Raw genomic sequence first — 26,925 nt, 5'->3', positions numbered from 1 at the left:
CAAGTGTGAATCGGGCCTAAGTGTTCCAATCAGTCTCCTTCCACTTCTGTCTGCCATAAATAGAATCCCAATTAGTTGCTCTGTATAAAATAGTACATGCACGCTCACAAGTCAATCCTCAGAAGCAGCCTTCTCAGCTTTGCTGTATGTTGCTGTGCTACTGCACAGGGGTCGGCCTTCACTACTGCACAGGGGGTCAGCCTTCACTACTGCACAGGGGGTCAGCCTTCACTACTGCACAGGGGGTCAGCCTTCACTACTGCACAGGGGGTCAGCCTTCAGTATTGCACAGGGGTCAGCCTTCACTACTGCACAGGGGTCAGCCTTCACTACTGCACAGGGGTCAGCCTTCACTACTGCACAGGGGTCAGCCTTCACTACTGCACAGGGGTCAGCCTTCACTACTGCACAGGGGTCAGCCTTCACTACTGCACAGGGGTCAGCCTTCACTACTGCACAGGGGTCAGCCTTCACTACTGCACAGGGGTCAGCCTTCACTACTGCACAGGGGTCAGCCTTCACTACTGCACAGGGGTCAGCCTTCACTACTGCACAGGGGTCAGCCTTCACTACTGCACAGGGGTCAGCCTTCACTACTGCACAGGGGTCAGCCTTCACTACTGCACAGGGGTCAGCCTTCACTACTGCACAGGGGTCAGCCTTCACTACTGCACAGGGGTCAGCCTTCACTACTGCACAGGGGGTCAGCCTTCACTACTGCACAGGGGCCAGCCTTCACTACTGCACAGGGGCCAGCCTTCACTACTGCACAGGGGCCAGCCTTCACTACTGCACAGGGGCCAGCCTTCACTACTGCACAGGGGCCAGCCTTCACTACTGCACAGGGGGTCAGCCTTCACTACTGCACAGGGGGTCAGCCTTCACTACTGCACAGGGGGTCAGCCTTCACTACTGCACAGGGGGTCAGCCTTCACTACTGCACAGGGGGTCAGCCTTCACTACTGCACAGGGGGTCAGCCTTCACTACTGCACAGGGGGTCAGCCTTCACTACTGCACAGGGGGTCAGCCTTCACTACTGCACAGGGGGTCAGCCTTCACTACTGCACAGGGGGTCAGCCTTCACTACTGCACAGGGGGTCAGCCTTCACTACTGCACAGGGGTCAGCTTTCACTACTGCACAGGGGTCAGCCTTCACTACTGCACAGGGGGTCAGCCTTCACTACTGCACAGGGGGTCAGCCTTCACTACTGCACAGGGGGTCAGCCTTCACTACTGCACAGGGGGTCAGCCTTCACTACTGCACAGGGGGTCAGCCTTCACTACTGCACAGGGGGTCAGCCTTCACTACTGCACAGGGGGTCAGCCTTCACTACTGCACAGGGGGTCAGCCTTCACTACTGCACAGGGGGGTCAGCCTTCACTATTGCACAGGGGTCAGCCTTCACTACTGCACAGGGGGTCAGCCTTCACTACTGCACAGGGGGTCAGCCTTCACTACTGCACAGGGGGTCAGCCTTCACTACTGCACAGGGGGTCAGCCTTCACTACTGTCTGCTTTGCAGTGAACTGTGGCTGTGGGTAGCCACCACTCATATCATTAGGTAGATGTGCACATTGCTGTATACCACGTGGTGCCATACAATGTAAGTAAATTATAATTCCTTACCTTTTTTTAATGAATGAAAAGGGGCAAATACTGTAGTGGTATTTTTTTTAATTGACTTCTATAATAAATAGAATATTTACTGGGGGAACAACCGCTTCATGTATTGTAAAAAAAAATAAAAAAAATTGTGGGGATTTTTTTTTTTACAATACATAAATATAAAACCCGCCATTTGCATGTAATAGACAAGATTGTTACATTTACCATTATTAAATAAACCAGTAAATGTATCATATGCAGAAAAAGAATCCAAGAATAGGATTATAAACCCGGTCGAACAACAAGTGGAGACTTTTTTTCGGGTAGATATTTCAAAAGCAACCACTGGGAGTCGTGAGGTCTGTCTCCAGTCAGATGAGAATGTTGGGATTAATCCTCAAAATAAGACCTCCGGCAACAATGTTTATCTCAAAGAGAACAGAAAGGAAGGAGTGTGTCTTCACCGCCTTCATGTTTCTTTTCAGCGCAACAAAAACACAGTTTTCCAAACTACTTCTCCCAGTATTATTTGTCCTTAAAATATTTATAGATTGTTTAATTTCATGTTTCTCAAAAGACCAAATTCCATGGTCATATAGAAAAGCTGGAGCTGCACATGATACGGAATCATAATATAAGTGTATTTAGGAAATTTACTATGATGGATAGAACACAGACAGAACCAGATTTAAAAGAAGTTTGGGGGAGATTTATCCCCACCTGCGTAGTGGAAGAGTGGTGCAGTTACCCATAGGAACCGATTAGATCGCTTCTTTCATTTTCAAAAAGACCTCTAAAATATAAATGTAGCAATCCGATTGGTTGCTATGGGCAACTGCGCCACTTTCACTCTGTACAGTGATCTCCCCCTTGGTGAATAAAATGCCATCACAAAAAAAAATGTATGTATATAATTTCCCCCCAAATCCCATTGTTTTTAATACTTTAAAGGGGTACTCTGCCAGAAAACATATTATCCCCTATCCTTTGGATGTCTAATCGCGGGGGTCCTGATGCACTGAACAAACGCCGCTCCGTGCAGGATGACTGGTGGCTACAGGTGCCACACCTCTGCCATTCATGTCTATGGGAGGAGGAGTGACAGCAAAAACCAAGCCATGGCGGCAAAGAACTGTAGAGATCAGAGACAGGATTGTGTAAAGCCAAATATCTGTATAAGGCTAGGTTCACACTGTAGAATTTCTGGGCCTAATTTATGCCGGAGATCGAGTTGGCAGCACTAGGACTGCGTGGACTACATTGCCGTCCCCATAGATGGCAATGCATTTCTGAGCAGATCTCCCAAAAGATCCACCCAGAAATGCATTGTAGTCTATGGGAGCAGCAATGCAGTCTGCTCGGTCCTAGCGCCACCTGCTCATTCTCCGCAGAAATTCTGCCCAGAAATTCAGCAGTGTGAATCTAGCCTAAGGGTACAAGAAATTCTGCTGCACAATGGCCTCCATAAATCTCAAACAGATGAAGCATGAAACAACCAGGACTCTCTAGAGCTGCCCGCCCTACCAAACTACGTAATCTGGAGAAAGAGAGGTGACCAAGAACCCAATGGTAACTCTGTGGATCAGATCTAAAGATCGTGTGTGCATCACTGGAGCACTCCATCAGTCTGGGCTTTATGGCAAAGAGCAAACACAAATGTACAGTGCATTAAAAGGCAAAAGAGGTGTGGGAGGAGATGGAAAAATGTTACATTCCTGCTCTATCCCCCATGCCTGCTCACATGATGGTCACATGACGCCGCCTCTGGAGACGGGACCGGGTCCGGCGCCATTACTCAGGATCACACAAATGGGTCTTGCTCTTGTTCAGGTGTGTTATGTTAGACTTTCTTTTATGATTGGACATTGCCTGTATAAATACTGTCTTGTAACCAATCTGTGACACCCCTGGAAGAAGGAAGGTGTTCCGAAACGGCTGTAGGGGGTGGGTGTACAGTGGTCTGGTCCCATTCTTACTGTTACATATGGGTATCATTGTGTAATTGCTGCTGCTATTTCTGTATTTTTGCACATGCAATTTATGCTTCCATTTTTCAGCTTTTACTTGCTTATGCCCAACATCATGTGTGAGGCTGGGTTCACATCATGTTTTTGCAACACAGTTCCCGTATCAGGTTTTTGATGAAAAACGGATTCCTCAAAACCGGACTAAACTGTATCAAAACCTGTGTACAAATTTTAACCCGTATACAGTTTAAAAAATTATGTCCGGTTGCATTCGTTTTTTTTAAAGAAAAAAAAACATAAGTTTTTTAACTTTTCACTCCATTATGAATAAAAAGTTTCACCTGCTTAATTGAAATTCCAAGAAAAAAACTTTCGATGTGCACAGCACATGTGCAAAGTCAAAAACTGTATGGTGCTAACCGGATGGAACCGTACACACATACAGTTCTGTGAGGTTCCCATTGACTCCCATGTAAAAAAAATAAAAATAAAAATAAAAAAGTATACGGTTTCAATATGGTTTTTCACCTGAACAAAAAACCGTGGTAGGCTTCGGTTTTGGGTACAGGATGAAAACAGACAAAAAAAAAAAAGGATACAAAGCGAACACAATCGGATGCATCGTTTGGAATACGGTTTTCAATGAAGAGTCAATGCATACGGTTTACAATACGGTTCAGTACGGTTTTCAAATTGAAAACTTATACGGGAACTGTCTTGCAAAAATGTGGTGTGAACCCAGCTTTAGCATTACCTTTGTGTATTTGGGTAGAATTATACTTTATGCATGTGCCTTTATAGAAAATTTTTCTGCCCAACCACTGTCGCCCCGTGTTCCAGTTGCCATTTGTCTTGTTTGTGTATATGTAACTAGTAATGTGACACACAATTTTTTTATATAAATTACTAAAATATATTTTAATACATTTATCTGCCGCAATGTTTTGAGTTATAGGTTAAAATTTATGGCAAAGAGGCCTGAAAGAAGCATTTCCTCAGTAAATGACACATTAAGAATTCTCAGACTGAGAAAAAAGATACAAGATTGAACCTTCCGGTCTAAACTCTATGCCTGACTATGAAACTTAGACAATAACCCTAAGCACACAGTCTAGACAACAGCGGAGTGACTTAGGGACAAATCTGTGAATGGACTTTAGTGGCCCAGCCATAGCCCTGACTTTGAACCCAATCGAACATCTCTGAAGAGACTTTAAAATGGCTTCCACAGATGATCCCCATCCTGCTTGACAGAGATTAGGAGAATCTGCCGAGAAGAATGGTAGAAAAAAAAAAAAAAAAAAATTCAAGTGTTAAAACTTTGTGGAATCATCTTCAAGAAGACTGGAGGATGTAATCTCTACAAAAGGTACTTTAAAAGGGTACTCCGCCCCTAGACATCTTATCCCCTACCCAAAGGGATAAGATGTATGATTGCGGGGGTCCCACCACTGGGGACCCCTATGATCTAAGCTGCGGCACCCCAGACATCTGGTGCACGGAGTGAACTCTGTGCCGGATGACTGGCGATGCGGGGCGGAGGCTCGTAACGTCACGGCTGTGCCCCGCTTGTGACATCACGGCTATGCCCCCTCAATGCAAGTCTATAGGAGGGGGCATTGAGGTGGCGTGGCCATGCCGTCACGAGCCTCCAGCACTAAACCCATCCTTTGGATAGGGGGATCAGATGTCTAGGGGCAGAGAACCCCCTTTAACAATGTAGCTAGTAAAGGGTCTGAATACGTATGTCAATGCAATATTTTTGTTTTTCAGTTAATAAGAAAAGATTTATAACATTCTAGTTTTGCATCCTCCTTATGAGGTATTCAGTGCACACTGATGGAGGAAACCTTTATTTATTTTAGCACAAGGCTGCACCATAACAAATTGTAAAAGAGTGAAAGGGTCCGAAGACTTTCCGCATGCACTGTATGTGGGCAAAGACTGCTATGGAATAAATAAATATATATATATATATATATATGCCCTAAGAGTGTCTTTTTTTATACATTAAAGGGGTACTCCGGTGGATAACATTTTATCTTTAAATCAGCAGGTACCAGAAAGTTAAACAGATTTGTCAATTACTTCTATTTAAATGAGAAGCTGCGTGGGCGTGGCAGCTGTAGTGACTAACTGTGATGTGAACGCAGCCTTACTGATCGGCTTGTCACCTGACCATGTCTATCTGCCTGATGAAGGAACGAAACACGTGTCGAGGTGGCAGCCGGGTGCACCGGATACCTCCATCATGTCCCAGCTTGGTGAGATTGACTGTAACATATAGTGCAATAACATGCCTTGTTTTGTTATATAATACTGGGTGAGTTGATGTAGGGGTTTTACTGTATACTGGTGTTCCCCACTTGCAGCTTGCTTTGGGGTTTGTGTATTTTAAGGGTGTTTTTTTTTTAATGGGAGGGCTGTTTTCTCATTATATGTATGTTGTCTATTTAATAAAGGCATTGGTTGTTTACTACTCTTGTAGTGTCATAGTAGGTTTTCATGTCTATCTGCCGCCTGCCCTGATCATCTGTCTGTCTACCATTGTCTGAGAACTTTGGCTGCCCTGACCTTAAATGGGCTCTGTTACAATCAAAAACATTTTATGTTGTACATCTTGGCACAGCATTAGCCTTTCTAATATATGTCATAAAAAATGTTTTATATCCCTCTCAGAAAAAATCAGGGCTTATAAAAAAGGCCACTATGGGTCCCTATACAATCGAAAACACAATCCTGATTGACTGCAGCAGCATCTTTGTCACATCTGACATCAGACCCCTGTATAGGGGTTAAAGGGTGAAAACCTGGGAATCCCTTTTTATTTATTTATGTTTTAAATCAACTGGTGGCAAAAAGTTAGAACAGATTTGTAAATTACTTCTTTTTAAAAAATCTTAACCCTTCCAGTACTTCTCAGCTTCTGTATACTACAGAGGAAGTTGTTCTTTTCTGTCTGACCACAGTGCTCTATGCTGACACCTCTGTCTGTCTGTCTGTGTCAGGAATTGTCCAGAGCAGGAACAAATCCCCACAGCAAACCTCTCTTGCTCTGGACAGTTCCTGACATGCTCAGTGCTCAGACAGAAAATAACAACCCAACTTCCTTTAGAGCATACAGCAGCTGATAAGTACTGGAAGGATTAAGATTTTTATATAGAAGTAATTTACAAATCTGCATAATTTTCTTGCACCAGTTGATTAGGAAAAAAATAGTTTTCCATCGGAGTACCCCTTTAAGCTAATTCTGTGATCCACACCTGTCTAGGTAGGCTACAGGTGAACAAAATTTACGCCTGTCTACATGAATGTTCCTACAGATTTATGGAAACTGAGGTACATACAAATATGAGATTTTTTTCAATGCGTTACATTTGAAATTCCCTTTTACAAATCACTGTGTCAGCTTCTTCTCAGCCTGAAATGACTGATAACAGGGAACAATCGATTTTATTCTATTGCACAGCTAATGGTGATAAGACAGAATTTAGGCTTTGGTGTCTGTGATAAACAGAGTGATTCGCCCTACAATATAAATCATGGCATGGTAGATCTCACACAGTGAAGGGAAGATTCCAAACCATGAAATATAGGCCCAGATTTATCAAAATTCACTGAGACTGTCTTATATGCCCATGGCAACCATGGCAACCAATCACAGCTCAGCTTCCATATCATAACAAGCTCGGATTAGTTGCTATGGGCAAATCAGACAGTTTTTGTCTCAGTAAGACACCTTTCCCGCTACCGGTATGCCCCCTCAAATACGGCCGTCAAACGCTTTTTTTTTTTTTTTGCAGTTTGGGCAATAACAGCTCCAGATGGACTCTATTATATAGTCAATGGGGTCTGTCAGGAGCCGTTATTTTCAGAGAGAATAGCCGGAGAAAAAGATGGTGCAAGCACAATTTTTTTTCTCCGACTATCCTCGATCCTAAAATAACAGGCTTCACACTGCCGGAGACAACCGGCAGTGTGAAAGTAGCCTAAGAATTGATAAATCTGAGCCATTAGGTCAGGTCTATTGTAGAGGTTTAAGCACTATTCTCACTACATTTATGCAGAAGAGGTATATATTGGGGACACCCCCAATGGGTGCCCCCATTGTATATTACAAAAGCATATATACTGCACAGTATTTTTACTGGACCTACTCTGTGGAATAGAATAGAGATTTGCACTATTCCATCTAGCAAATAAACAGAAACTCTTCTAGAAACCACCTAAATGAAGACCAAATTGACACACGTTTGTCTTAGTCAGGTGATCTTGTTCTATGGGAAACTTTTCCCAACGGCTTGCTTAATCTGGAATTTCAAAACAGATGTCTGCAGGATGAAGATGCACCATATTTAATAAAAGGTACAACAATTTGGCACATCTTTGGCAGTCCATGCGCTAGAAACTGAAATATATATATTATGCCAATTTCTGGGGTAAATTATAAATAAATAAAGGAGAACTCCGGAATAGGAAAATTATCGTCCATACTGCTGGCAGTAAAAAAATAAAGATGTACATACCTTCCTTCGCGCCCCCGGTGCCTCTGGTAACCCGCTCCGGTCTCCGCTGCGATCCTCTTCCTGGTTGCCGGTGGTTCCGCGAGTCATACCGCACTCATTCATGTGATTGAACAAACTGTCTGTTCTGTTCCCTTGCAAAAGTCAAACAGTTAGTTTAGTCTCCTCTCGGCCTGGCAGGAGACCAAACTCAGGAAGTGCTTGCGGGACATGGTGAGGCACAGCTCTCACAGGCTTCAGTGACGTTGCGCCTGCTAGGGGCTGCCCACTTTCTCCTGCCGGGAGCTCACACAATGCGACCAAGGGGAAAGCTATGATAAAAAAACTTCCTAGCTTTAAAAAGTTGTGTAAGGACAGGAGGGGTGTTAGGAGTAGTTAGGGAATATAATCTTAGTCAAAGTTAGTTTAGAAAATATGGTTTAATCACAGGTACTCTTTAAATGTTGCTGTTGAATTGCATAAAAAAGCCTATGTCCAAATTTGTAGCTTTTATATCCACCAGAATAGTGTTGGAAAGACAATAGTAAATTCCCCCTATGTGTTTTCATCATTGTTTTTCCTGTTCCAATTTTCAGCTAAAGGGGCACCAAGAAGATCCACAAAGGTCTTCAGAGAATTATATTTAATTATACTAGAAGCATACCCATCGCTGCAGGCTTGCTCTTTGTGATCTCCATCCAGTTTCACCAGGCAGGCTCTATAGACTTATAATGGAGAACATCTAGTGCAACCGGACAGTGATCGCAGCGAGCAGGGGGAGTGGAGTGCACAGCAGCTTCTCCAGGCTCGTTCTAATGATCGGTGGGGATCTGAACAATCTCTGTGACTTTTTTTTCTAAGTAACGGGTTCTTTAAAAGGGGTATTCCAGGAATTTGTTTTCTTTGACTATGCTATAGGGGCTGTAAAGTTAGTGTAGTCCATAATATAGTGTCTTTACCTGTGTGTGACGGTTTTCTCACAATTCTTCTGTGATTTTCACTCCAATATTTATTTTTAACAGCATACAAAATGCGTCATGCGGCCGAGACCTGATTTACTAGTCAGCTGATGTCAGGGAGCCTGTCTGCTTCAATGGGTGGAGGGATTGCTTGGTGGGAGAGAGATCAATCTGCAACTAATGCAACAGCTGGAGGCACCCTGACTGAAAACCGCAAGTCTTTTGAATGGATGCATCTCATTTATATTTCAATGGGTGGGGTGGCTGATGTGTGGGAGGGAGGAAAATTGAATTATGGGATTTGTAGGCAAAGAAGAAAACTCAAAAAGGAAATACCAGTTCAAAAAAGCTAGCCACAGTGTTATGGTAATCTCACAACATAGTCATTTAGCCACAAGACAAGCGCAGATCCTTCCTAAGCATGTCTATTACTGTCTGCCAGGTACGTACTAAAATCACCTTATGCTGGATAACCCCTTTTTTGGGGGGGAGGGGGGGCATTAAATAATGATGCAAATGAACACAAAATCAATCCTGTTTTTGTAGCAAAGAAGTTAAAGGGGTACTCCAGTGGAGAACTTTTTTTTTTTTTTTTTTTTTAAATCAACTAGTGCCAGAAAGTTAAACAGATTTGTAAATTACTTCTATTTAAAAATTTAATCCTTCCAGTATTTGTACAGAGCATGTGCTTTTTTTTAATTTCTTTTCATTCTGACCACAGTGCACTCTGCTGACACCTTTGTCCATATCAGGAACTGTCCAGAGCAGGATATGTTTGCTATGGGGAATTGTTCCTGCTTTGAACAGTTCCTGACATGGACAGGTGTCAGCAGAGAGCACTGTGGTCAGACCGAAAAGAAATTCAAAAAGAAAGAACTTACTCTGTATTATACAGCAGCTGATAAGTACTGGAAGGATTAAGATTTTTAAATAAAGTAATTTACAAATCTGCTTAACTTTCTGGCACTAGTTGATTTAAAAAAAATAAATAAATAAATAATAATAATAATAATGTTTTCCACCGGAGTACCGCTTTAATGGAAACAGGATTCAAGGGGACAGAATCTTATAAGAAAAAAAAGGTACCATTTAACAGGATACAACCGGACAGAACCTTGGAAGGGTGCATTCACACCACATTTTGTGCCCCTATGGTACGTGGCTGACATTTCTCTGCAGGACTCCATTCAATTCAATGGCCCTAACAGAGTCCCCTACTGACTCTGCTTGGGTCATTTTCCGACCATATCAGACTTTTGGCCCAGACTGAAAACCGTGGTATGATGTGGCTTTCATTCTGGACCAAGTAATTGGGTACTCCGCTGCTCAGCGTTTGGAACAAACTGTTCCAAACGCTGGAGCCGGCACCAGGAGCTTGAGACGTCATAGCATGTCGGAGCATGAAACCATGAGGGGGCAGGGCTATGATGTCACAAGCTCCCGTGTCGGCTCCAGCATTCGGAACAGTTTGTTCCAAAGGCTGAGCAGCGGAGTACCCCTTAAATTAAATGAGGTCAAGCATGAATACATCACCAGGCAGTTTCAGGCTTCTCCTGCTGGATCCATGTAGGCAGAAAACATGGTGTAAATTCACCCTGACACTGGAATATAATTTTGGATTAAATAATATCAAAATGATAAGCCTGCCATATATCTAAGGTATAGAAAAAATAACTTAATTCTGACTGATGGAAATCTGTCCAATTAAGAGAAATCCATGTTGGGTAATGCAATTGTACGGATATCTCTTGGATCTGGGAAGACTGCTCCATCTATGGCCAGCTTCAAGCTGACAACCATCACTCAAGCTGCGGCATAAACATTAACATAACTAAATAAAGGAAATTCGGGGATAATAAACACTCATTTTTCTCTGGATGAAATCAGCCTGCAGATGTTGTGACAGGAGAGGTTATTTTTTATGAATGTCACCAACCGAGTTCCAACTAGATATGTTGTGTTGTTTACTCTGCATGGGGAAGGAGCTACACCTGGTGTTAATAGTTAATGATTCATTTCTTCGGAAATCTCTACTGTTTGTAAATCTCACTCAGCATGGAGACTGGATCAGGCATAAAATGACAAAAACAATATCATGTTGTTCACAAAATAAGGAAAAATCCCAATTAATTGGCTGTTTTTTTATAGTTTGCTTCCTTGTTTATGTTAAAAAATAGAATCATAAAAACTGCAGAAAGTGTTTTGAAAACTATTTAAAATTATAATTGTTGTCAGGATTTCATCAATTGATACATTGTTCTTAAAATTCATAAAAAAAACATTCCATTCTGGAACAAGAAGCACATGAAAACACAAGTCAATGTAAACAAAAACATCTAAATGAAGTCAAATCATAATAGAAATAGTTTTTTTCAACCATTTCAAATTCTGCAGTAGAACATAAGTTAAAAAGTATTCAAACCTGGTATATTTCCCCTGGCACTACAAGCTTTGATTCTAGGAATTGAGCTTTAGTGAGCAAAATATATTCATCAAATGTATCCAACTTATGAATGAAAAGAGCTTTTCTATTACATCTCACCTATCAAGTCACTGTACATACAGTCATGGCTGTAAATGTTGGCACCCCTGAAATTTTTCTAGAAAATGAAGTATTCCTCACAGAAAAGGATTGCAGTAACGTAACACCTTTTGCTATACACATGTTTATTCCCTTTCTGTGTATTGGAACTAAACCAAAAAAGGGAGGAAAAAAAAAGCAAATTGGAGATAATGTCACACCAAACTCCAAAATTGGTCTGGACAAAATTATTGGCACCCTTTCAAAATTGTGTAAAAATAAGATAGATTCAAGCATGTGATGCTCCTTTAAACTCACCAGGGGCAAGTAACAGGTGTGGGCAATATAAAAATGACACCTGGAAGCAGATAAAAAGGAGATAAGTTCACTTAGTCTTTGCATTGTATGTCTGTGTGTGCCACACTAAGCATGGACAACAGAAAGAGGAAAAGAGAACTGTCTGAGGACTTGAGAACCAAAATTGTGGAAAATTATCAACAATCTTAAGTCCATCTCCAGAGATCTAGATTTGCCTTTGTCCACAGTGCACAACATTATCAAGAAGTTTGCAACCCATGGCACTGTAGCTAATCTCCCTGGGCGTGGGAATAAGCAGCTCCAAACAAGTTCCAAAGATATTCAAGCTGTTCTGCAGGCTCAGGGAGCATCAGTGTCAGCGCGAACTATTAGTCGACATTTAAATGAAATGAAACGCTATGGCAGGAGACCCAGGAGGACCCAACTGCTGACACAGAGACAAAAAAGCAAGACTACATGTTGCCAAAATGAACTTGAGTAAGCCTAAATCTTTCTGGGAAAACATCATGTGGACAGATGAGACCAAGATAGAGCTTTATGGTAAAGCACATCATTCTAATGTTTACTGAAAATGGAATGAGGCCTAGAAATAAAAGAACACAGTACCTACAGTGAATATGGCGGAGGTTCAATCATGTTTTGGGGTTGTTTTGCTGCCTCTGGCACTGGGTGCCTTGAATGTGTGCAAGGCATCATGAAATGTGAGGATTACCAATGGATTTTGGGTCACACTGTACAGCCCAGTGTCAGAAAGCTGGCTTTGCATCCAAGATCTTGGGGCTTACAGCAGGACAATGACCCCAAACATACATCAAAAAGCACCCAGAAATGGATGGCAACAAAGCGCTGGAGAGTTCTGAAGTGGCCAGCAATGAGTCCAGATCTAAATCCCATTGAACACCTGTGGAGAGATCTTAAAATTGCTGTTGGGAAAAGGCGCCATTCCAATAAGAGAGACCTGGAGCAGTTTGCAAAGGGAGAGTGGTGCAACATTCCGGCTGAGAGGTGTAAGAAGATTATTGATGATTATAGGAAGTGACTGATTTCCGTTATTTTTTCCAAAGTGTGTGCAACCAAATATTAAGTAAAGGGTGCCAATAATTTTGTCCAGCCCATTTTTGGGGTTTGGTGTGACATTATGTCCAATCTGCTTTTTTTCCTCCCTTTTAGGTTTACTTCCAATACTCACAAAGTTAATAAACATGTTTATAGCAAAACATGTGTTACTGCAATCCTTTTCTGTGAGAAACACTTCATTCTCTTGAATGAACATTTTAGGGGTGCCAACATTTACGGCCATGACTGTAGGAGGAAGGCAAGAAGTTTTACAATCATTCCAGAATTAAAAGGGAGGACTAGTCTCATTGTCATTAGCAGAAATTTGTAGCACATGACCTAGGGCATGTTTACGAAGTGCAAAATGTACCAATACATTTTATTTTACTCATATTCGCCCATAATCTGCAAAAATGCATCAGTAATTTATTTTGCGATTGCATTTTTTTTTTGCGGAAATGTGCGTGGAAAATTTAATATATTACATACATTTTACTCTGTGTGAACCTACCCTTATTCCCACTGAAACTGCAAAAATCTACACTGAAATGCTCTGCTGCTTGTGAATGACGATCTATATTTTATAATAATCTTGAAATCTTGGTAGTTTCCATTCTGGCCACTAGATCTAAAACTAAGCTGAGACTTCCTGTTCTGTACAGATCATTTCCCAGTAATGCCTTTTCTTCTCTACAGTGAAAGGTCATGCCAGTAGACAGATAACACTGGATCCACCATCCACCATTTACAGCAGAGCCCAGCCTTCCTCTCCCTATAGAATGACCTATGAAAAGGTCACAGAGAATGCCAAGTAGCATCTCCTATTCATCTGAATCGGACAAGTCCTGTCCATTGTCATCTATGTCCATGAATTGCAATGTAAAGAATATCATTACATTTTGTAAATTTCTTCTATTAAAAAATCTTAATCCTTTCAATACTTATGAGCTTCTGAAGTTAAGGTTGTTCTTTTCTGTCTAAGTGCTCTCTGATGACACGTGTCTCGGGAACTGCCCAGTTTAGAAGCAAATCCCCATAGCAAACCTCTTCTAAACTGGGCGGTTCCCGAAACACGTGTCATCAGAGAGCACTTAGACAGAAAAGAACAACCTTAAAGGGGTAGTCCAGTGGTGAAAAACTTATCCCCTATCCTAAGGATAGGGGATAAGTTTGAGATCGCGGGTGGTCCGACCACTGGGGCCCCCTGCAATCTCTCTGTACAGGGGCCAGGCTCTCCAGCCAGATAGCGGGTGTCGACCACCGCACGAAGCGGCGTCCGACATGCCCCCTCAATACATCTCTATGGCAGAGCCGGAGATTGCCGAAGGCAGCGATTCGGCTCTGCCCTAGTGTTGTATTGAGGGGGGCGTGTCGGCCGCCGCTTCGTGCGGAGGTCGACGCCCCCTTCCCGCGGGCTGTCGGGGCTCTGTACAGGAGATCGCAGGGGGCCCCAGCGGTTGGACCCCCCCGCGATCTGCAACTTATCCCCTATCCTTAGGATAGGGGATAAGTTGTTCACCACTGGGTTCACCACTGGATATCTCCTTTAACTTCAGAAGCTCATAAGTACTGAAAGGATTAAGATTTTTTTATAAAAGTAATTTACAAATCTGTTTAACGTTCTGGAGCCAGTTGATATATATAAAAAAGTTTTTTTCTGGATAACCCCTTTAAGTAGAAATTCTATACCAGGTGAAAAGAGGGGACGCAACATATAGAATGCAGTGATGCTTTTATGCCAACTTGATTTTAGGAATTAGAGGGATATTTGGGTATTTTGGTTGCAAAAACATTTTATTTATCATTTCCTCATTATGAAAACAAACAGTTTTCACATCTTGAATCAATTCCTTGAGGTTTTCAAAATCTCGGCCTGAAGTGATTACATTGTGAAGTGAATATTATATTTTTCCAGAAAAACATCCAGGCCCCCCTTGGACTTGTTTATTCTGTCAGACATCACAACATCATGTGGCAGAGAGTTCTCTAGTCTCACTGCTCTTACAGTAAAGAATCTCTGTCTATGATGATGGTGAAATCTTCTTTCCTCTAGATGTAGAGGATTTTCCTTTTCATTTCACATGGATCAGAAGATTGTCATGGTTATCGGCCTAGGTATAAAAAGATCATGAAAAGATCTCAGTACATTGTGATCAAATTGCCCCTATAACGTCTAAATAACCCCAAGCTTGATAACCTGTCTTGGTCCTGTAATCGTCCCATACCATTAATTATCATTGTCGCCCTCCTCTGCACCCTCTCATCTTCAGCCATGTCCTTCTTATATACAGGTGCCCAGAATTGGGTACAATACTCCATATATGGTCTAATTTATACAGAGGCAAAACTATGTCCTTATCACGTGCCTCTATGCCTCATTTGATACATCCCATGACTTTGTTAGCCTTGGCAGCTGCTGCCTGGCACTAACTGCTAAAGTCGAGTTTACTGTCCACCAGTACCCCCAAGTCTTTTTCGGTAGAAGTTTTACCTAATGTCTTATTATTAAGCGCATAATTGTACATTTTGATTTGATATCCCAAGTGAATAACCTTACATTTCTCCACATTACACTTAATTTGTCATGTCTGTTATCCTCCTCTGTGGCGATTATCTTACCCAGTTTAGTTTAAAGGGGTACTCCGCTGTTCAGCGTTCGGAACAAAATGTTCCGAACGTTTAGAGCCGGTACCGGGGGCTCGTGATGTCACAGCCCCACCCCCTCAATGCAAGTCTATGGGAGGGGGCGTGACGGCAGTCACGCCACCTCCCATAGACTTGCATTGAGGGGGCAGGGCCATGACGTAACGAGCCCCCGGCGCTAGCTCTAAGCGTTTGGAACATTTTGTTCCGAACGTTGAACAGCGGAGTACTCCTTTAATCTTGTCTTCAACATATATAAGATAACTGCAGAATACAGCAGAACCTTTTTGTTTTCGTAATCCTACAACCCAGTGTTTAAGGGAGGTAGTGTTGCAGTGTTCTGCTATACATGCTTATTCACCATAGCCTCAACATCAGTTTATACCATGGATGACATGTATAAATTAACATTATTTTATTTTATGTATTTGTCCAAGGGGCTGGTTGTATAGAGAAGTGCACAGAGAACACAACATCTCATTACAGGGTCATCCAGTTTGTGTCCTCTTGTTAAAGTCAGGTGAGAAAAGAAAGCCCACGGTAATGTGAATTAAATGTGCAGATAAAACATCCAGCATTTTCTGTCTAAATGTGTCCTCGGTGCCTGGGAAAATAATTAGCCGCGTCCAGAGATCTCGATAATGACAAAAGCATAGCATGCCACCTGCTTTGGACAACCCCTTTGTGAGCCTCTTCAAGTCCCAACACAATGTATGAGAAATGAAAGTGACACCTGTTTAAAGCCACCATCTGTCCTTACCAAAAAAAAAAAAAAGGATTCTTACGAGGGTTTACATTCACCTGATAGTAATAACTCCTTCAAATCCTGAAAGCTATAGATAATAAAAAAAAAGTGCTAAAAAAACAGATTGGAGTGGTTTAGTGGAAGGACAAAAGTCTACAATAGGCATAAAAAGAGGTCCGGCTACTCCTCTACCGATGGAGGCAATTCTTTAGATCTTCTTTGGATTTACCCAACAGGCTCTGTTGGTGACATTTATTTTTTGTTCCCTTTTGAGGGTCAGATTTGATAATTTTTTTGTTTGTTTTCTAACCTCTCTTTTTCCTTTTCTTGTTCATTGAAGTCAAAAGAGCAATGAACAGAAATAGGGATAAAACATTAAAAGCAGTAATGGGTCATCTTACCAACTATATATTGAAATATTTTTTACAGCCTCTTTTTGTTATAAAATACAAAAAACACAATTTGCCCACCTGTTTTGTCCTTACTATGCCTGTTGTGGACCCTCTGCTGCTCCCCGCCTTCTTTGTTTGCTTTCCTGCAGCCAGTCACTGACTTTAGCGGTTTAATGGGGTTTTCCAGCAGTTTGTACTTTTAGGGTACGTTCACATGTACTGGATCCTGCAAAGATTTGATGCGCAGGATTTGTAACTGAAGATTAGAAGAAGTGTTCAGTCATTTAGTCATTGAAATCTCCAGCAGAAAATCCTGCGCATCAAATCTGCGTACATGTGAACGTACCCTTTAGCTATGTGCCCCTGATAAATTATGTATGGCGTAATGTACTTGTATTACCTGTCTGGGGTGCATTGTGCCCTTTTTTTTTGTATTTTCCTGCCTCCAGATCTCTGCATTCTTGTGTCCTATGGATTACTGTGGTCTCGAAACAACAGCTGATCACCAGAGGACTGGCTGCTTCTCAACTTCCTGCCGCACAGGAAGCTGGGAAAGACTTGAGACAACAGTAATCCATACTGCAGAAGAATACAGAACCACTGGGGGCATGAAAATACAAAAATCCACCCCAGGCAGGTAATACAAGTACATTTACAATATATACAACTTGGCATCAGGGGCACATAAAAGTGCAAAAACCTTGAATACCCCTTTTAGATCTGACTATGGCTAAGGCCCATGATTGGCTGTAGGGAATAGGAGCATATCATTGCTGTAGGAAAGTAAAGAAAATCTGGACCGCAGCAAGGATACAACAGGTGAGAATACAATTTCTTTTTAATTTTATTACAGAATGTTAAAAAATATCAATTGTCTGGGCAACCTTTTTAATGAAAGAAAGAAAATACACTGACTGAAAACTATGGGTAGGCTTATTTTTATAAAGCTATGTTCACACAGTGTTTTTCAGTAATATTTGTATCTGTAAAAAAAATATGACCATCTTTCTAAGGGTATGTTCACACTACGTAATTCCCACAGGATACGCTCTGAGAACATAAACATTAGGGTGAGACCTGTTCACACTGAGCAATTTCAGTGGCGGACAATTCCGCTGCTGAAATTGTTCTTTGCAAAGAAAGAAAATGTTCATCCCTTTGCCCGGAAGTTCACGAACACTGCATAGCCGTCAATGGTGACGGCGCAGTGCCACGTGGTCCTACCGCCGACGTATTTCGGCGGCCGTCGCCAGAAAGGAATTTTCGCTTGTGGAATTCTGCGAGTGGAGATTCCGTTCACAATCCGTAGTGTGAACATACCCTAAACAAGCAAAGTTGTGGAAATTGCTGTAGGTTATTTCACATGTTTATGGCCCTTTTTTTCGATGGGGGTTTTGTTATTACTTACGGCGGCAAATAATGTACATGCTCATTAATTTAGCAGATGTTTTTAATACAACGGGTACACTGAATGACACTTTTCCATAGATTGACATATGTAATTTTAACCCAATTTTACACCTATAAATAATTTTTTTTTTATAAATAATATATATATATCTTGTTTCACTCTGTGTGAACAGAGCAAATAGCCTTTCATACTGTTACCTTTATAGTTGAAGCATGTATTAGCCAGATATCATTTTATCATTTACCATTAATTACAAATGAGTGAATTATTGTTAAAACACCCTAGTTAGGCGAAGTTTCCACTTGTTTTTTTCTGGTAGTTTTTGGAGATCTGCCACTGCAGTTTTGGAGCCAAAGTCAGAAGTGGATCCGTAAGGGAGGAGAAATCTAAATCCTTCCTTTATATGTCCTATTCCTTTTGAATACACTTCTGGCTTTGGCTCAAAAACTGCAGTGGCAAATCTCCAAAAACTGCCAGAAATAAAACCAAGTGGAAACTTAGCCTAATACGGAAGTTTAGGATTACACCAGCTAAAGGAGTTGGATTTAAAGGAGTTGCACCTGATTAGAAAAGCAAGAATACTCTCCTCTAGACAGCTCCACACTTGTCCATAGGCTGCACCATGTCTTGCAGGTCTGCTTCATTGATGTAATTGGGACCTGAATTACACTACCACTCTTCAGGGCTGGTATGGCTAGGCTTAACAAAATAAAAGCTCTCCTCCAGAGGGAAGGAAGCTGTCTTTCTTTCTTCTGGACAGGAGCTAATTTGCATCCTTTTCTGAGGGAGCACTGCCTGGTCACCAGCTGGCAGTCTACACAAGAGGCAACACTACCCCCCTCTCCAGACACTAAAGAGCAGGCATGTCTTCCTAATCATGTGCAGCCCCTTTAAATATGGAAAGCCTTCATTGGGAAATGAATTTGGACTAGCACTTATTTCTGCAGTGGAGAACATATATAGAGATGAAACCAGAGTTTAACTCATTCTCATTATTATTTACACAAACTGTGCGAACAGATGGTTTTCCCTAGAAGAGACTGGGCAGCTACTTTTCCATACATATAAAGAGGAATCCATGGAGTTTCTAGCAGACTGTATTATATCTAGGATTATTATTAAAGCTGTCTCCTTGAGTTTCATGGCACACAAATTATAGGGGACTTTTCTGGCAACATATCCTAACTCCACGCATCTGCTCCTTATCATCTGATATTGGTGAATCAAAATGCATAGATGACAATTGCACTATAATATTATTATTTCGTCTACAGGCACAGACCTCATTGACTTTAATGACCCAAACGTGGTCAACTAGTGACTATGTTTGTGTCATTTTCTGGGCTTATCTGCATTTAAAGGGGTACTCCACCCCTAGACATCTTATCCCCTATCCAAAGGATAGGGGATAATATGTCTGATCACGGGGGTCTTACCGTTGGGTCCCCCGCAATCTCTGTGCAGCACCTGGCGTTCATTTACAACGCTGGGTGCGGGCAGCGGGGATCGTGACGTCAAGTCACCTATTATTGCCTTAGTATATACTTGGATGAATGCTGAATCAAGTGTGATAGAGCTTGATCCTTAGGGTGATATCCTACCTATGCCTAATCTGTTAAACGGGCCATGGTGATTACCGGGGTCGAGTCACGCCCCCTCAATGCAAGTCTATGGGATGTAGTGTGACGTCATGGCCGCCTGCACCCAGCTTTTGGAACAAAATGTTCTGAACACTGGGGCAGCGGGAGTACCCATTTAAGCTTAGACACAAAAGTTTAGCAAACTGTACTTTTGGGTCCAAGCCCAAAAATGTATGCTCCTAGAAAATAGGCTAAATATACACTAGACTAGGGCATAGGTGTAGCTAAATAGCTAGACAAGTTAAACACGTATTTCCATAGCGAATTACTCATAGGCCATCTTGAAGGGACATCTTCATTTTCTTTATTCATTTGTTTTTATCAAATGACTTGTATTTAAATTCAAGACATTTTCAGCGTTTCTGTCTTGGTCAGATCAGTCATGTCATAAAAACAAATAAAGAAAGAAAATGAAGACATCCCTTCAAGATGGCCTATGAGTAATTCCCTATAGAAATACATGTTTAACCCCTTAAGGGCTCATAGTTTTTCAGTTTTTGCATTTTCGTTTTTTCCTCCTTACCTTTTAAAAATCATAACCCTTTCAATTTTCAACCTAAAAATCCATATGATGGCTTATTTTTTGCGCCACCAATTCTACTTTGTAATGACATCAGTCCTTTTTACCCAAAATTCTACGGCAAAACAAAAAAAAAATGCCATTTTGTAATTTTTGGGGGGTTCTGTTTCTACGCAGTATATTTTTCGGTAAAAATTACACCATATCTTTATTCTGTAGGTCCATACGATTAAAATGATACCCTTCTTATATAGGTTTGATTTTGTCGTACTTCTGGAAAAAATAAAATGCAAATGCACAAAAATGTATACGTTTAAAAATGTCCTTTTATGACCCCTATAGCACCCGTATTTCCGAACACGGAGATGTATAAGGGCGCATTTTTTTGTGCCGTGATCTGAAGTTTCTATAGTTTCCATTTTGGTTTTGATCAGACTTTTTGATTGCTTTTTATAAAAAATTTTAATGATATAAAAAGTGACCAATACGCTATTTTGGACTTAATTAATGATATATTTTTATAATTCGGACATTTACGCAAGCGGCGATACCACATATGTTTATAGTTATTTACATAGTTTAGGTTTTTTTGGGGAAAAGGGGGGTGCTTCAAACTTTTATTAAGGAAGGGGTTAAATCACATTTATTAACTTTTATTTTTAAATGTAATGTTATAGCCCCCATAGGGGACTATAACATGCATTACATTGATTGCAGGCACTGATCAATGCTATGCCATAGCATTGATCAGTGTTTTCGGCGGTCGATTGCTCAAGCCAGGATCTCAGGCTTGGAGCAATCAAGACGCGCAGGAGGCAGGTAAGGGACCCTCCTGCAGCGTTCTAGCTGATCGGGACACCCCGGTGGTCCCAATCAGCCCGACTCAGCTGCTGGGAAGCATATTTTTTTACTTTAGACGTGGTGATCTACTAAAGGGTTAATAGCGCACATCACCGCGATCGGTGGCGTGCGCTATTAACCACGGTCCCAGCTTTCATTAGCCATCAAGACCAACGCGATATGACACGGGGGACCCCGGGTTATATCGCTGAAGCAGGATGTACAGGTACGCCCTGCGTCCTTAAGGAATTAATGGGAAGATTTATCAAAACCTGTCCAGAGGAAAAGTTGCAACCAATCCGCTCGCTTCTTTCATTTTTAACAAGGCCTCTGCAAAATTAAAGAAGCAATCTGATTGGTTGCTATGGGCAAATTTTCCTTTGCACAGGTTTTGCTAAATCTCCCCCAATGTGTCTAGCTACTTAGCTACACCTATTATTGCCTGAGTACTGTATATACTTGGATGAATGCTGAATCAAGTGTGATAGAGCTTGATACTGAGGGTGATATGCCACCTATGCCTAATCTGGTAAACGGCCGTGGTGACTACCATTTGGAAATGCTTCCATAAAAAACCTTGATCAGGCCCTCTTATTTCGATGTTCACATGCCCATTGTAGGTGCTTTTAGCAGTGGACAGGGGTCAGCATGGACACAATGACAAGTCTGACCCTGCACCAGACATGGGCAACCTTCAGGACTGTATATGTTTTAGACAACATCTCCCATGATGCTTTGGCAGCATTTTGACTGTAAGAGCATCATGGGAGATGTAGTCCAAAATATCTGCAGTGCTGAAGGTAGCCTATGCCTTTCCTACACAGACCCATACAGAGCAAACTACATTACACTGTGTGTCCTGACACCTTTCCATCACAGATAGCTTCGTTTTTTCTGCACTTTGAGCTACAGTAGCACTTCCGTGAGATCAGACCGAACAAGTAAGCCATTTCTCCCCATGTACTTTAGTCTTAGGCACCCATGATCCTATCGCCAGTTGACCTCACATTCAGTAGATACTAACCACTGCATACGGGGATCACCCCACAAGACTGACCATTTTAGAGATGCTTAACCCAGTCAACTTGCTGCCACAATTTGGCCTTTGTCAAAGACTCTTAAATCCTTACACTTGATCAGCTTCCAGCATCAACTTCAAGAGCAGATTGTTCACTTGGTGTCAATATATCCCACAGATGCTATGGCAACCAGATAATCAATGTTATTCACACACATCATATGCAATGGTTATTTGTATGGATTCTCTTTTGCTATTATTCTTAATTGTTCCGCATAATTCTATTATGCCATCTATAAATGTTTTGCTGATCCTAGGCTCTAGACGTGGCCCCCAATATTGACTCGGTATACCACAGTTCCTACGACCTTAGATGAAGCAGCAGGTTAGTCATACAGTGATCTACAGTAATATGGGGAATCCATGTAATATAATTCAGCTGAAATTCACGATTAACCACAGAACCATCTACATCAAATCTGAGCAAAAAAAATTAGCCTCCCGCTTTACCTTCCATTAGGAGATATGTTAATCTCAATTTCTCAATTTCTATTATAGCTGCCTTTAATATACTAGAGGTTACCCTTAGAAACAGACAGCAGTTTACCTCCACCTCGCTGTCACACATGATCTAGTGGCTTAGCTCTAAGCTGTGTAAATGTCATCTGAGCTCCCACAGCACACTCGTCTCTAAAAGGAAGAAACCAGCAGAACAATGAATTTTACTTAAGACATGAACCGAGAAGAAATCATCAGGAAAGACAAGTAAATCAGTCCACAAAGTCACATAACACTTCAATGCAGATTTTTAATGGAGACGTTCCAAAAGAACATACAAGCATACAGATGTTTTCACAAGCATGTTACTTTTATACTGGGATAGGACTACTTGACGTTGCAGGACCGTAACCTATAGAAGGTTTCTGGCCCTTTGATTCTGATCAGACAAGTATGATATTTATGGATTTAGTTACTTAGCTCCACACAAGGTTTTCATAAGATGACAAAAAACAGTGGATATGTTGCAGTTTTACAATGCAGGCAGCCTTAGACCTCAAGCTCTATTGGCCATATCTTAACACAGAAGTCTTGTTTACCAGATAGTCACATATACCCTTGTTTAAAAATGCAGAAACATTTCACAAATCTATTCTTTTCTTAACGCGATAAAAACAGCTAGTGCTGCCCTCATCATCTCCCACTTGGACTACTACAACATCTTCTCTGCGGCCTGTCATCTCCATCGGAGCTCCGTGTAGAGCTCTCATCGCACAGTCTGTTCCAGAGACAGAAATGGAGCTGGACGTTCCATTGCAAAATGGACATCATTGGGTCCCATTGACTTTGAATGGGGTCCATCTGGGTTCCGTTTGGGGTCCATTGTTTTACAGGAGTTGGGTGGAAACAACTAACCTTTAGTAATTATTTCTCCACTCAACTCCCATCATTTATACGGAATCTATGAATGGAGCTCTTGAACCGAGCTCCAACACAGATGTGAACACTCCATCCCACCCTCAACTCTGCTGACTGGTTAACCCATGCCCTCTGCCAATCCCTTCACAGTTTACCCATATTCCAGTAAATTCAGTTTAAAGTATTAAAAAAGGACATACAAGGCTGTTCACAACCTGTCCCTTCCATACATCTCTGATCTGATCTCCCAATACCTCACTTAACTGCTCATAAGACCTCCTTCTATGCTCTGCCGCTATCCACTCCACACACAACAGGGGTGTGGAAATTAAAAAAAAAAAACTACTTGTCCAAGGGACTAAAGCGGAACACCATCTACTTGTCCCTCAAGAAAATCCACTTGTCCTGGTAGATAAAATAATTTCAACCAAAATAGTCTGATTCACCCCACTAGACCACCAGGGATGGATATAAGATCCCTTTAGACACTGCTGTCAACTTAGACAGCGGTGATCTAATGGTTTAATAGCGGCCACGATGATCGCAGCATGCCAGGATATTAGTGGCAGGAGAGCTGTAGCTAGCTCCACCCGTCTGACTCCCATAACTCCAATTTTCTATATACAGGGATGTATGAGGGTAATCTTGTGTGACATGATCTGTAGTTTTTATTGGAACCATTTATTATCAGAACTTTTATTAGGAAAGGGGCTTATTCACATATATATGCACTTTTTAAAATATTTTCATCACTATTTTTCAGTCTTCATAGGGACTTATATATGGAGTCTTTTGATTGGATAACACTGAACAACGCTGTGTTACTGGGGGGGGGGTGTTCTGCTTCTCAAGTTTGTGTGGTGCATTTTATTTACTCTAATTTATGTGTCATTATGTTGTATTTAGTTAGTAGATAACTACAACTCCCAGCATGCCCTGATACAGTCTATGGTTGTGTGGGTGCTGCAGCATGTTGCACTGTATAGTAGGACAGTTAAGTTTATTGTGTAACATGCTGGGAGTTGTAGTTTTGGTTTGTGTCAGCTGCAGAGCCATAGGCTGTGTCAAGGAATAATGGGAATTGCAGTTAGTAACTACAACACCCAGCATGCCCTGATGCAGCCTATGGCTCTGCAGCTGACCCGAACCAAAACTACAACTCCCAGCATGTTACACTTTATAGTTCTTCAGTTTAGGTTATGGTGCAACATGCTGGAAGTTGTAGTTTTGGTTTGGGCGTGTTTTTTTGTGCATCCTTGGGGCTCTTGGTCGTCGGGAAGGGGCAGGATTCTGGTGGTGCAATTTAGTGCGGGTGGCCAGAAGCCACTAAAAATAAATAAAAAAAATTAGATAGCACAACTGGTGGCAGCACTTGTCAGTCCACCCCTGTACAAAACATACATGTATACACATATCATACATACAAATATACATACACCGGGCCACTGCCCCCTATAGCATACATTACATACATACATACATCGACACATCATACATACACCCGCCGCTGCCCCCCCCCCACATCATACATTATATACACACACACATCACACATACATATGCACACATCATACATACACATACACCGGGCTGCTGCCCCCTATATCATACATTACATACACACACACACACACACACACATCACACATAGACACATCACACATACATACACACATCACACATAAACCATACACACATCATACATACACATACACCGGGCTGCTGCCCCCTATATCATACATTACATACACACATCACACATAGACACATCATACAAACATACACACATCATATATACACATGACACATACACCATACATATGCACACATCATACATACACCTGCCGCTGATACACCCCCGCCTAATCATACAATACATACATACATGCCGGTGTGAGGTGAAATCCCCAGCCTGTGCAGTGCAGTCCAGTATGTCTCCTCACACATTTCCTCTCCCCTCCCCCGCTGTGTTTTCCCCCGTGATAAGCAAGGTCCTGTGTAGACAGAGCAGGGGAGGGGAGGGGCTGTGTATGTCCTCATTCTCCCCATCTTCTTGTACTATGCAGAGCTGCGCTCTCCATCCTCCGGGAGGGGGATGAGGGGGCGTGGCTTAATCATCTCCTGCAGACCGTCCTCGGGCTCTGCCCTCGCGCCTCCCCGCTCTAGCTTCGGCAAACTTCAGAAAGCGGAGGGGAGGAGCAGCGAGGTGAGATCCCCTCACACCGGCTGGGGGAGCTCTGAGCAGCGGCCCCCAGCTACTGAAATCAGCTGGGGGCCGCTGTGAGGTGAGATGGGTTCGGAAATCTCACCTCACACCGCCGCCCCCTCCATACACCCTGAGCGCCGGTGTGAGGTGCAGACTTGCATCGGCTCCTGCGCCTCACACCGGCATTAAAGAAAAATAAGGGAAAAGTGGGTCCGGCCCTGTTTGCCCGATACAGGGCTAAATCTATAAAAAAAATTCACCTGCCCGGCGCCCAAAACTACTTGCCCCGGGCATCAGGCGATAGGATTTCCACATCCCTGCACAACCATCTCCAAGATGTCCTTTGTGGATCCGCCCTGCTCTGGAACTCACTAGCCCACACTTACTAACACATAAGAACCCCCCATCACAACCTTCAAAAGTGACCTTAAAACCCATCTGTTCAGAAAAGCCAACAACCTACAATAACTCTGCAGCGACTACACTGCCACATAAAGAGCCGTTTCCCTCACCCTGTAGATGGTAATCCCTCGTGGGCAGGGTCCTCTCTCCCTCTGTACCAGGCTGTCATTTAATGCATACATCATTATTGTACATTATTGTGTTCCCACTTGTTGTTTGTACAGCACCCTGGATGTAATGGCACTTTACAATACATAATAATAAAAATAACAGAGGACGAATGGAAAGTCTTCCATTAAGCTGACAGAATGGCTGTAGAATAAAGTGCCCCGGTTAGGTCTGTTCACAGGTTGAGTGTGCCCAGCCTGGGTCAATTGGAGCCACAAAAAAACTATATTTAGAAATACCTATTATGGCACAAAAGTAAAAACATTTTCTTTACTGTGGTTTTGACTGCAGCTAGACACAGGCTTCCCTTGCAGCATCAATATCATCATAAGTTTTGCGCAGGTACACATTTCCTAAAATTTCACTTCAATACAATATTTTCTATGTTTTACCTGTTGCGGAACATTTTAGAACTTTTTATTCCATTGCGCAAAAATTTGCCCCGTTTCTACACACACCAAACAGCTGAGCTATGTCTGGTGTAAATTTGCGGCCTCTTGTAGGTGTCCCAGACCACTGCAATAAGCTGAGGCCGGGTTCACACAGGCTTTTTTTTTCATCATTTATTACCATTACTAGTGTTGAAGAATTTG

The 26,925-nt window shown here is 42.1% G+C and overlaps 1 protein-coding gene across 6 annotated transcripts in view; it reads right to left on the bottom strand.

The window, feature by feature from the left end:
• RFX3 (regulatory factor X3) overlaps positions 1–26,925 on the bottom strand; it is a 245,319-nt gene that overhangs the window by 207,070 nt on the left and 11,324 nt on the right. The window contains exon 1 of one of the 6 annotated variants that reach the window (XM_056522437.1): positions 22,748–22,815. The exons of the other annotated variants lie outside the window; for them this stretch is intronic. Within the exon in view, the coding sequence (XP_056378412.1) occupies positions 22,748–22,768 (21 nt within the window). The 5' untranslated portion in view covers positions 22,769–22,815. Of the gene's footprint in view, positions 1–22,747; positions 22,816–26,925 lie in introns of those variants that run through there. 6 annotated transcript variants of the gene reach the window in all.

Source organism: Hyla sarda, chromosome 1 (assembly GCF_029499605.1).
Source record: "Hyla sarda isolate aHylSar1 chromosome 1, aHylSar1.hap1, whole genome shotgun sequence".
Lineage (NCBI taxonomy): Eukaryota > Metazoa > Chordata > Amphibia > Anura > Hylidae > Hyla > Hyla sarda.
Note: the sequence above shows the minus strand (reverse complement) of the source record. Positions and strands in the feature narration are given on the sequence as shown.